At 36.9% G+C, this 13,473-nt stretch overlaps 1 protein-coding gene across 8 annotated transcripts in view; it reads right to left on the bottom strand.

Moving 5' to 3' along the window:
* The window catches only part of LOC127160836 (NACHT, LRR and PYD domains-containing protein 3-like), a 40,389-nt gene that overhangs the window by 14,555 nt on the left and 12,361 nt on the right, over positions 1 to 13,473 (bottom strand). For all 8 annotated transcript variants that reach the window (XM_051103487.1, XM_051103491.1, XM_051103488.1 and 5 more), the window contains one exon: positions 7,789 to 7,959. In XM_051103487.1, the coding sequence (XP_050959444.1) occupies positions 7,789 to 7,959 (171 nt within the window). The remainder of the gene's footprint in view (positions 1 to 7,788; positions 7,960 to 13,473) is intronic.

Consider the following 13,473-nt stretch of genomic DNA (forward strand, 5'->3'; position numbering starts at 1 on the left):
ATTTAGTTATAAATAAACCAAAAGAAATAATTTAAAGTGAAACAAAGTATGGGCTCACGTATCGCTCTCCTTCAGCACAAATCTAAATGTTTCCATATTCGCAGTGTATTTGCAGCTAAACTGTTAAATTAACCGGGCTTTGTACGTTCCAATATCGATGTAAAAAAAACATAGTGAACAAAAATGTGCCGCAGTGGATTGAACCGTTGCTCACGCTGTATGGCACAGACTAATACAGACTATTTAAACTGACTAGTGTAACTTTTTATCTGTTTGGGTGATTCTGTGTATTATTTTAATAATAAACAGGCCGCGCTGTTTGCAATGAATATGTGCGCTTGAGGCGCCGGCGCGATCAAATAGCTGAAATATAAAAACTCTCTTTCATACAGAAAAATACCCTTTGCGATTTATTGTTTTTCACGTTTAAAATACGAGAATGCAATATCCAAACGACTGCAAATGCAACATTGATTTTATATAGCAGTTCAACAAAAAGGATAATATTAAGTGACATTTTAATTGTAGCCTACATTTTAAACACAATCTTGTCAATGATGTTTGTTATATTTTACAACGAAATAATAATAGTTTTGAACCATTCGGAGAGTCCATGATTAATAACCCATTCATAACTACAACCATTTGCTTAGTTATTGAATGAATGAATGACGCGACGCCTTGCTTATTAAGACAGTGACAAGCCGCCACCTACTGGCGATTTCGTTTGAATCTACAAGTATCACTTCATTTTGCCATTATTTATTGCTTTATTTATTATATTAATACACTTAATGAAATATTAAGAATATGATATGAATGACATACAGCTGATAAGGCTAGAAAAACTTCTAACCTCTCTAACGGTAAAAAATGCACATGTAAATCAATTGAAGGGGGCAAATATCATAACGGAAAAGGTGACTGCGGTGGGGGTCCTCAGAAGAATGTTAAATGCGCTAGGGGTACGCCACTGTAGAAAGTTTGAGAACCACTGGCTTAATGGATTACTTCATTAATTGCCTGTAGTATATTTTTAATAAAATATAAAATGTTGGCTTTTTATATCACTGTCTTCTTATATTAAGCCAAGTTAAGCGCGGTTTTCTATGAGCTCATATTCTGGGCTCATCTGCTTGCAGGTACATAGAATATATTTTTAATAATTCCATATTTGGTCTTTTTTTTTAATCAACGTCTTCATAAAGCCGCGTGTTCTTTATGGGAGGAAAACGCTTAACATGCAATTTAGAGCTGTCTATTCATATTCGGGGCTTACCCTGGTTTCCTACATTTAAAATTTATTAACAAACTGTATACTGAATTCGGCCTTTTATACTGTATTAGCCCATTAATTAAGCGTTTCCTTTCTATGGGGGATACGCTTAACGTGCAATTTAGCGGGTTACGTTTATATACTTGTCTATTCTGCTTGTCTGTATGCTTTATTAATAAGGTGTGTACTGAATTTGGTTCTACAGTGTTTTACATTTTAGAATGTCCCAAAATCGTGCCTTGATGTATTTATATAATAGCCTACTTGAGTCCAAGTTCAAAATCAAACTCTATGAATCGCTAAATTGCGAACATGCAAGCTAGGAACCACTACAAGCTGTAGAAACCACTATAAGCCATAAATTTAACAGGAAGTGTTTGTCCGGACTCAACTGGTTTTGCGAGAGAACGCAAAAGTTTTGCGAGGGAACGCAAAGTTTTGCGAGGGAACGCAAAAAATCTTTGCGAGAGAATGCAAAAGTCTTTGCGAGAGAACAGAAAAGTTTTGCGAGGGAACGTAAAAAATATTTTTCCTCCCACCCTGAATTTTTTTTTCACTTATTCTGATTTTTTTTTCACCACCATGTCCCTTAAGGGGCTCCGTAGAATATATATTTTACCATAGTAAAAGTAAATTTCTGGCTGAAGTAAATTTTGCTTCTCAGTTTTTAGTATTCATTTAAAATTAGACAAATCTGCTATTATTTTAAATGCCAATCTGTTACTTATCAGTTTACATAGTTTATTAATGCTTGGCAAGACAGCAGAAGACACTAACCAGTTTTATATTCCAGTCGCACTGATGTGAACGTTGTAACACTGCGTTACAATCTGCCCTGCTATATTAAACTATGCTATTCTATGGTATTAGCCATGTATTTTTCACTATTTACTTTTACAGATTTTAAAAAGAAATCACAAGAAACAGGTGAATAAAGACTGACAATCGATGTTTAATGTTGAGAAATTATTATTTCAAGAAATGTAAAGCATTTTGGCTCGTTTATGTGTCTGGTGTTCTATGAGAGCTGTGTTTGGAGGGAGGGGAGTGTTTTTTTTTGTTGTTTTTTTTGGAATGTCTGAATGTGTTTCATCTATTTGCACACATTGCGATGTGTTGGACCCTTTAAAGTTAGATATTTTTTTAATTCTTAAAAAACGCCATTATTTTATTTGAAAAAGTTAATAATTTTATTTTATTGACAAAATATTTTAGTTTGTCGTATATATTTTTTTTTATTCGATCAGATAACATTTTTAGCTGCCATATGGTCATGTTACAACATGCCCCTCACATGTTACAATGTACACCACACACAGGGCATGTCGTCACTTTTCACTTCCTTTTTTTTTGAGGTAAATAACGGAAAAAGTATACACTGTAATTATGAAACAAAGTGACATATTTGTACAAGACGAGTGTGAAATTAACGTGGATAAAAAATTATACTCGGAACCACACATGGATTTACACAAACTGAGAAATTCAAGTGTTAGGTTGTGCCCTGCTCTCCCCTACTTCATGAAATGTCTGTAGTAGGCTATTTCTGTAATAGCCTTTAGATAAAGTCAGAAGATCTGAAACTTTAAAAAACTAAAAATTATATTAAAAAAAAAGATTAAATTTTTATAAATACTATTTCATTTGTATTTTTTGATCAACATATTTATATATCATTTTGCTTGTATCATTTTCACATTCTAAAACTTGTTTCATTCTGAAATATGTCACAATACATAAGTCAGCCATAACTTCTGTTACATGACTTTAAGTTTTCTAAGCAGAGCAGGACACCAATTATTAGATGGCATGAAATCAAAAATCAAAATGGCAAGATCTAATGAAAGTTTGCTTCTCTTACATTTTAATTAACATTGTTTTTCTATTTGTAAAAGTTAAAAACAGGGGTGGCCAAACTTGGTCCTGGTCCTTGGTTTAGCTCCAACTTGCCTCAACACACCTGCCAAGGGGTTCTAGTATGCCTAAGAGCTTGATTAGCTGGTTCAGGTGTGTCTAATTGGGGCTGGAGCTCAAATCTGTTGGACACCGGCCCTCCAGGACTGAGTTTGGGACAAACAGTACTGTTTCCTTGGACTCGGACTCCACTCAGACTCAGCCCTTTGGGACTCAGACTTGAGTCTGACTCGGCCCATTTTAGACTCGGACTCGACTGGCTAATTTGAGCTAAAATCTGTTGGACACCAGCCCTCCAGGACAGAGTTTGGGACAAACAGTACTGTTTCCTTGGACTCTGACTCCACTCAGACTCAGCCTTTTGGGACTCAGACTTGAGTCTGACTCTGCCCATTTTGGACTCGGACTCATCTCGGACTCGAGTGGTTAAGAGACTCAGACTCAAACCCAATACTATTCGATAGCATGAACAATGCGCCTACCTTGTAGTTTACATTTAGAAAAGCGAGCACAGCGCAACTGTTTGTGCACTGCGAATATAACAGACTGTCATCGGACTCCTCCTCTTTAGTAAATTAATCATACGATCCTTCATCTCTGGATGTGAAACAGTCCATTATAACATCTTTTAGGGCACTGACATCACCAAGATTGTGCAGATTAAGATGAGTAAGATCGTTTAAGCGAGCAGCTACAGTACTTCAGATTGTGTTGTTGTGCTCTGCTATCTCACGATATAAAAAAAATTAACAAATAAATAAAAAAAACTTTGCGTGCCGTAGTTTACACAGGACTGGCAGGGAATGTGCATTGATACACCTTTATTAAATATGTTACGGTAGGATAACTGTTTCTGTGATGTAAAGAGAAAGCACTTCCGCAGTGCGTTCTTAACATAAGAGAAAGACACAGTTGTAGCGTCTGGACCAATCAGACATACATTAATTGTTACATTTAACAAATAGTCTTTAAACACAACAGGCCAGCTACATGCTGGAGCTCTGGAGACAAACTCCCCCAAAGCAACGAACACCCCAAAAGGGCTTAGTTGCCACGGCAACGATCTGATACCACAGGTTTTATTGCTTTCAAGGAATGTACATCTGCCCATGCTACATTTCTCTATAGGAAAGACACAACGCCTATAGAAATGGACTCTTTCCTACTCATTCACAGACAAACCTTTCTTTGACCTTCCTATCACACATAGCCCAGGTCATTGTGTACAGTATTACTGCATTGTATTCTAATTTTGTCTGTTGTATTTGTATTTGTCTTTCTACTGTTTTATGCATGTATTTTGATAGATGACTAGTAGTGTAACCCACCTATGTTATGCTTGGACTCTTTGAGTTCGTGTTTTAATGATCTAAAAGATGGTGTAAATTAGATGTTGATACCTTTGCAACATGTTAGTGTTTTAAGAAACCTTAGTAGTTTTTGCATCAACACCCAATCGAATTACATATGCAAAATACCATGCTCACAGACAAAGAGTCATAAACTTTCCCTTCAAAGGTGAAAGTTACCATTGGTTCGCGGACCTCCTGGAGGCGCAGCCTCCAGAGAGCTTAAAGGCAAACGGTTGACCGCCTCCCTTGTTCTTCCTTCTTCTTCCCTCTTCTTCACTCGTCTGCAACATCTTCCGATTGCTGCCCGTGTGGAGGAACCCACGGGGAGCCGGCACAGGGCGTGCCCGGCGGGCCCGACAGGCCCAACCTACAGAGCTGTGGCTCTCGACCACAAAGAGCCAGACAGTTCCACTCAACCCTGGAATTCATCTTCATGACTCGCCTCAGCCAGTCAGTGGTTCTTTTAGAACCTAAGAAGATGAGCTAGAACTCTTCAGGACTTCCCTAAGCACGTGCCAGGCCTTGCGGCCTTGTCTTTCAATTCCTCAAAGATCACAGGACTTCAGCTGAGTCCCTCTCAGCTCTTGGTTCTTCTTCACCTTCACATGGGAAGAAACTCCCAGTCACCATTGAGTCAGAACATCTTTGGAATTCGTCACTCTTCAGACCCGGAAGAACGTGATTGCAATTCCAAAACCCACCACTGCTCCAAACCATCTTTCACCAGAGACTGCATTTGGACACTTGTTCGACGACCAAGGCAATGCAAGTATCGTACACTTAACTAAACATACAGAGGTTTAGTATAAGCTGTAGATAACACTGATGGTTTCACAGCAGGTGGTTAACTGACTCTTTCATAGCTTCATGTCCTTGTTTCTCTCTCTAACTGCTTCTCACTGACCATCCCCCCATGTATGAGTGACTTCATGTTTTTTTGTTTAGATTAGTTATGTGTTAGTCCTTCGTTAATAAACTATTGTGCACAAATTACATGAGTTTTGATTCTGATTCTGCCTTGCAAATTAATGTCCCTTTACGATTCCGATTCGAGCTACATGCTCTAATGCAATGGTACTTTAAGAAAGTTATTTTCTGTGGCCAAGAAAATATCATTTCTTAGAGTTGATTTTACAATTTTACTGAATGTTCGCTGGGCGAACAGATTAGTTGATGGAAAATTAATTCTGCTACAGTTACTACTGGCAGCTGATATAAATAATTGTAATTAATCATAATTAATTGTAATTATTTATATACATTTCCCTTTGAGCTAAATCGTGACACAGTAATTTCTGCTTGCTGCAATAAATCGCTATTTTTCTGCACTAAACAACTGAATTTTGCCAAGATATTTTCAGAGATGATAGACAAGATGTTATAGAATAATTATTTAATGAAAACCAAATTTTGACAAAAAAAAGTACTTATTTTTTGAAAACATCCCAGTGCGACATCCAACGGGTTTTCCCAAATCGCATCACAAATGTAAAGTAAAGATCAAAGTTAAGAATGAGCAGGGAGAAGAAACCGAGATAGAGTGTGGGTGAAAGTTAGCAAGGATTCATAATAGAATCTGAAGCAGCACATTGCCAGAAAACACGAGGCTGTGCTCAGCAAACATGGTAGTGCAAAAGGTGAGCTAATTACATACCATAATAAATGAATAGATAAACAGGTAGGCCAAGGTTATATTCTGCTGTACGGAGCCCCGATCATGACATGCAGACAAAAATCACAGCCACAAATAGTTATCTTTTATGCTAGGCCAACATCATGGCCATGAATTAAGAATTAATTTTCTCATTTAGTTTAAATTATGTCCACAAATTAAGTATTCATTCTCTTGTTTAGGCTTAACTGCCACAAATTCATTCCTTTGTTAATTGGTTCATTTTAGGAAAAGAAAGGAAAGAAAAAAAGGAAAGGGGAGGAAAGGAAAGGAAAGGAAAGGAAAGGAAAGGAAAGGAAAAGAAAGGACATGAAGTGTGGCCAAGTATGGTACCCATACTAGGAATTTGTGCTCTGCATTTAACCCATTTAAGTGCATACACACAGTAGTGAACACACACACACACCATGAACACACATCCGGAGCAGTGGGCAGCCATATTGCTGTGGCACCCAGGGAGCAGTTGGGGATTCAGTGCCTTGCTCAACGGTTTCACCTTAGTCATGGTATTGAGGGTGGAGAGAGCACTGGTTATTCACTCCCCTCACCGACAATCCCTGCCGGACCTGAGACTCAACAAGTCTGACTCTCTAACCATTAGGCCACGTCTGCCTCCAAGCAGGCCTAAATTGTGAAATGAATTATTATATTTTGTAATTAATTCTAAAAATTATTATTGCTTAAAATTAATAAATAATAATTTAATTAAAAAAAAAAAAAAAAAACCTGCTGACATCATAGAAACAAACTGTTAATTCGACTTATATTCGGAGCTCCGTAGTTATGTGTGCATTTGTTTTAATGAGCCAGTTTTGAATGTTTTATTGCACAACAGTGGCAGCTATTTTTACTGAAATAAAATTAAAGAAAATCAAATACACTGCATTTTAGGTAGCTTTGCTAAGGTGCTAAACAACACATTTTTAGATTCATATATTTAATAAATTTTAATTAATACATTACAATTAATAAAATTAAGAACAATGTCAGAATTTCGCTCTGAAACATGATAATTGCTATTTCGAATTATAAGGTTCTATCTACATTCTGAGCACTTTTGAGATGTTGAGCTTCAAATTTTTTGTGTTCCATAGATTTCTGTAGATAGAACCATTTTTGTTTTCTAAAAAAAGCCCAAAATGTACATAGTTAGTTTACATGTAGTTGCAAAGTTGCTTATAGTCTATTATATTATAATTGTTAACTATTAATTGTTGTTATGATTATTCATGAGTTGTTATAACTGTCAGGTTTTTTTTTTTTTTATAATGTATTATGCATTCATTATAAATGCCTTAAGAATACCCTTATAATGTATTATAAATACGGGCTTCATAGAAAGTGTTACCAAATTTATGTCAATAAATGTTAATTCATGTTAAACATCTGCTGGTTCCCGCTACAAACTTTGTCGCAATAATATTTCTATACAAATTACCAGTGCATCTCAAGTGTTTAGCGAACATTTGTTTTACTGAACATATGTTTTACAAACTTATTTAAGTTTTGGAATTGATATTAAAAGACACATTACTGAGGACAAAAATGTTTGACAATCAGTGAGATGATCTTACCACAGCTTTTTCAATTTACAGTAAGGATCCTCCAGCATAGCAGAGAGGAGATTCACTGAGTCTCCTAGTTCATTCACAGACAGATCCAGATCTCTCAGGTGTGAGGGGTTTGATCTCAGAGCTGAGGCCAGAGCAGCACAACCTTCATCTGTGATACCACAATCATACAACCTGTAGAAAACAATAACAACACTCTTCACTCTCTCAGATCACATCAGTTTAGCAGTGAATCCACTATGAAAGAGAAAGTACAAACTTAAAGCACAAAGCAATATTTTTGATGGATCATTGGACCGAGGTCTAAAATGTCACAGAGCACAAAACATAATCATAAAAATTCTCAGTCAAGCAGGATATTTAATATTTCTTGATGGCAAAAATTATCTGTTTTACTTAAAAAAATAAATGTGTCTTATTTTATAGTGTGACTGAAAAAAGAACTGTTTTAGGTGAGGTCCGATATCTAGCTTTCCATATCCCAGGGAGACAAAAGCAGTTTCCAGGGGGTACGCAAAAAGATTTAGATTTTGTTTGCTTTGTTCAGAGCTGTCCCGTTGCACAGGTGGAACAGGCAAATGACATAATGACATGCTTATAAGACCATATTCTGTGTGTTGATGCAGCATCGCCAATTTTTTTCAAATGTTAACTTTGAAACCTGACCCTCCCATAGAAAGCAAGGTTACTACCAAGTTCAAGAAAAGTACCAAAATGATCGACAAAGTAGTCCACAAGTGTACCACGACACATGCGTGTGGCGACGCTGACCCAGATCTATAGCTTTCATACAGCGTGCATCTTTCTCCATGCGTAAACAAGGCATGTGTTCAAAGCCATAACGGTGGATCTGGGTCAGCACTGGCATTGTGGTACTCTCTTGAAGGAAAGTAATAGACATGGCGTGTGGCCAAGTATAGTGACGCATACTTGGAATTTGTGCTCTACATTTAACCCATCCAAGTGCACACACACAGTAGTGAGAAGTGAACAAACACACACACACCGTGAACAGACACCCGGAGCAGTGGGCAGCCATTCTGCTATTGTTGCACGCCCGGGGAGCAGTTGGGGGTTCGGTGCCTTACTCAAGGGGCTTACCTCAGTTGTGGTATTGAGGGTAGAGAGAGCGCTGGTAAGTCACTCCCCCACCGTCAATCCCTGCTCTTCGGGTTACAAGTCAGACTCTCTAACCATTAGGCCACGGCTGCCCCCAAACGTGCGTCCACAAGTGAAGCAGTAGAGACGAAAATGTGGAATAAAGTCATTATTTTTGTTTTCTTTGCACAAAGAAGTATTCTCGTAGCTTCATAAAATTACAGTTGAACCACTGGTATCACATGGACTACTTTGTCGATCATCTTGGTACTCTTCTGGGCCTTGAACGTGGTAGTACCCTTGCTGTCTATGGCAGGGTCAGAAAGCTCTCAGTCTTCATCAAAATATCCTAAATTGTGTTCCGAAGATGAATGAAGGTCTTACGGGTTTGCAACAACATGAATGTGAGTAATAAATGACAGAATTTTCATTTTTGGGTGAACTATCCCTTTAACAACTACAAGGGGAGATTCACATACAATAGCCTACCCTTTGGAGTGGCTTCGGCGCATGCAATATTTCAAAGGACTGTAGAAGGGTTGCTGCAAAGACTAACCCATGTGCCAGTCTCGATGACATCCTGGACACTAGGGTAACTGATGAAGACCACCTGCAAAACCTAGATATAATGTTCATGTCTACTTTAATCTGGATACACTTGAAAACGGAGTTTTTGTATTAAAACGCTCTCTGTCCACACTAGCGTTTTCCAAATGTTTCTCATCCACACTGAAACGTAGGAAAACGTTAAATTCACCATACTACGCATGTGTAAAAACTCACTGATACGATAGAGATGGAACAGACATAAGTTTTCACGCAATTCCTGGCAGGATCATTTTAATTATGGAAATATCTCATCATTCACTGACAAGTCCATGTTGTGCGCTCTCATGTTTGATCTAAAAAGCAGCTGCCCTCACGTTTAGCTGAGTCAGGACAGCAACTGTGAGTACATTTTCTGTCATCTTTTTAGGACTGTAATATGAAGAGTGTACAAATATATCTTTAGCAGCAGTGTGAAAGTGAATAGCACATAACGGCCACAATTACCGGTATAAACATAGATATCTATTCTTACAATATGCGTCACATGACTAAACATGCATTTTTAAAAAGCCTCTGTTTTCACAGTCCACACTGCAACGCGAAAACTGCATTTTCAAAGTTATCCACTTTGGAGAGCATTTTTCACAAAGCACCGTTTTCCTTGACCAAAAACGCCGTCTCAGTGTGGATGGAAGGCCAAAACGGAGAGAAAAAGATGCGTTTTCAAACGAAAACATATTAGTGTGGACATGGCCTCAGCTACTAGAGGCTGGTCTGGGCTTAAAGAAGAACAAATGTGAATTCCTTAAAAACAAAAAAACAAAACGTGTGTTACTTGGGTCATCTGGTAGACTCAGAGGGATTACACCCACTAAAAGACAAGGTGCAAGCTTTGACCAAGGTTATTTTCCTAAACAACAACTAAATCTAACACAAAAATGATTTCATGAAAATGGTCAAAAAACATTTTCATAAACTGAAATAAAATATAAATAACAAAATAAATGAAAAACTAAAACAAAACTAACAACAATTACCAAAAAAACTAGCTGAAATAATATAAAAATGATCAAAAACAAATAATCGTTTTCGCAAAAATTACGTTCTTATCCAGTGGCGGAAAAATGTAGGAGCTGTGTGGTGGTTTAGGAAAATAGCCTACCTGTAAATGGCGCATCGTGGCGCGACATGATATCTGACGGATACATGAAAACAGTTTAAAACGGAGTCCTGCACGGGTGCTGTTTGGTAAACGCGCACCAACAGTAGGCTGCTTAACAGTACACCCGACCGGTTGTCCGAACAGCAGCACATTCTGTAACCGACCCGGCTGTTTGACATAGCCTAGACAGCGACCTGAACCGCCGCCACCACATTAAATCTACTGCATCAGTAAGGCAAAATTATTTATTTTCTCATGTAACACGAGCGATTAAACCAAAAACTAGGCATTCTAAGTTGGTGCATTGTAGAAAAATGGACAAGCAGCGCAACAGAAAAAGACGACAAGGCGCATCCATTCTGTAAACAATAAAACTTTTGCCAACATCTTCAGAACAATCTGTTTTGACCAACACGCTTATAATTCTTCATAAATGAAAAAAACATTTAAACATGCCTTTTTGCCTATAAATGTGATTGTCTGTGATAAAATGAAGTTATATAGGCTACAAAAAGCGAGCAACGAGCGCTCTCTAAGCTGTTATTCACTTCAGCTGAAGCACGAATCCAATAGTGCGCAACGCTGTGAATCAAAAGGCTCTGCCATTATTATTGAATTTAATTAGTTCCAGCTATGCGCGTTTGTTTGCGGGAAAGTAAGCAAGACATGACAGTTACAGTATCATGATTATGGTTAAATAAGATGAAATATCCAATATAAACAAATTACATTTATTTTCGAATTAAATATTATAACACACATTTACTGCTTTTAATTATGATAATGTAAGCGCAACGAAATCGAAATGTGCTCACAAAATAAAAAATAACTAAAACTAACAAAATTATTAATGAAACTAATAAAAACGAAACTACATTTTATTGCAAATTTCAAAACTATATTAAAATAAAACAGATTTAAAAAAAAAAAGCAAAACTATAACAACCTTGGCTTTGACACAGGCTCTGTGTTCTACCATGTCTATGTCACTAAATTAAAAGCCTACGTAGGGTTGCTGAATTACTACAAGAAGTTTCTACCCAGTTTGTCCATTATCTTAGCACTGAGTAGAAACCTAGCACTGGTTTCTACCCAGTTTGTCCATTATCCTAGCACTGAAACCCCAACTGCTCCCCAAAATGGCTGCCCACTGCTCCGGGTGTGTGTGTGTGCGCGTGCTTATTTACTACTCATTGCTATGCGTGCATTTGGATGGGTAAATGCAGAGCACAAATTCGGAGTATGGGACCTGCTGATGAGTGCATATGAATACACAATGGTGTATAAGTCCAAAGACATTCATACAAATGCTGATCCGTTAAGCAGACTTCTCCTTCCAGAAGTGGAACAAGATCAAATTTTTGAAGTTGGACATGCTAGAATTTCAACCCCTACCACAAAATGAAACTGGAATTAAATGTGCATGATGGATGTGTGCTTTGGGGAGCCAGAGTGATTCTGCCCAGTCAAAGCTTTTAAAGTGGTTACCCCAAATGTGAAAGAATAGGCTCAATCCTATTTTGGTGGCCTGGGATGGATAAGGAGGTTAAGAAGGAGTTCCAACTTTTGTGAGAAATTTTGAAAGCACAGTAAAATGCCTCCTGTAGAACCACTGCATCCCTGGGAATGGCCCGAGACCCTTTAGTCCCACATATGTGGATTATTCCCTTTCTTGGGGAAGATTTTTGTGGTAATTAATTAGGGGTATAATTATCTATCAACATGGATCAATACATTGATCAAATGTCTAATGATATGATGTATCGATGCAACATGGAAAAAAAAAATACATGTAGTATAAATAGGCACCTTTATTTTGACACTGTTCACATTTTCATGCAATGCAAATGCATCATTGCCAACATGTAAATTCTTGTTTAACCTAACCTGTCAGGGCTAATATGGACTAGCCGAAAGGCACAGGTGAAAAAGACACTCAGGACGGTTGATGAAACTGTCAGACGCTGTGTGAGAAGTTTTCAGTATGTACACACAGACAGCTGCAACTCAGACAGCACAAATACTGAATTGAGTTCTCTTTTGGCTTGGACAAACAAATACAGACAAAATTACATCAGAGTGTGCATCTTGATAAACACCCTAGTAAACACAGTTAGTTATGTCTTAATATAAACAGAAATAAAATGTATGTGTATCAGTATATTGGATTTTTGGAAGGAAGATGCTTTATGTACTGTCCACTCATCAACTGAAAACAGCATAGACCAAAAGATCGATTGTGATTTAAGAATCGAATTTGGGTCATTAAAATTAGAATCTATTAAAATCGAGAAATCGTTTTTTTTTTGTTGTTGTTGTTGTTTTTTAACCAGCCCTAGTGTATTTTGTTGTTTTTAAACACTGCGCTGTCATCAATGTAGGTTCATGATTAAAGATGAAAATGTGAACAAAAATAAAAGCAATTAAATGTTTTATTGTAATTAAAATCTGAAAATTATAAAGACGGGTAATAATAGATTATGACGGAATTTTTACGATCCTGTCCGTCAAAATGATGGACAATGTTAAAGTGTAGGGCAACCTCTGATATATATATATGTATATATATGTATATATATATATATATATATATATATATATATATATATATATATATATATATATATATATATATATATATATATATATATATATATATATATATATGTATATATATGTATATATATATATATATACAGTGCAGTACTGTGCAAAAGTTTTAGGCCACTAGTATTTTCACCAGCTAAAAAATGGTTTAAAGTAAGTTATTTCTATCTTTTGCTGTAGTGTGTCAGTAAAAAATATTGGTTCACAATTTCAAACATTCTGTTTGCCATTAATTGTAATAATCTAGTGAGATTTTTGTTTGCACAAGGAGT

This window comes from Labeo rohita, unplaced genomic scaffold (genome assembly GCF_022985175.1).
Source record: "Labeo rohita strain BAU-BD-2019 unplaced genomic scaffold, IGBB_LRoh.1.0 scaffold_469, whole genome shotgun sequence".
NCBI classification, from domain to species: domain Eukaryota; kingdom Metazoa; phylum Chordata; class Actinopteri; order Cypriniformes; family Cyprinidae; genus Labeo; species Labeo rohita.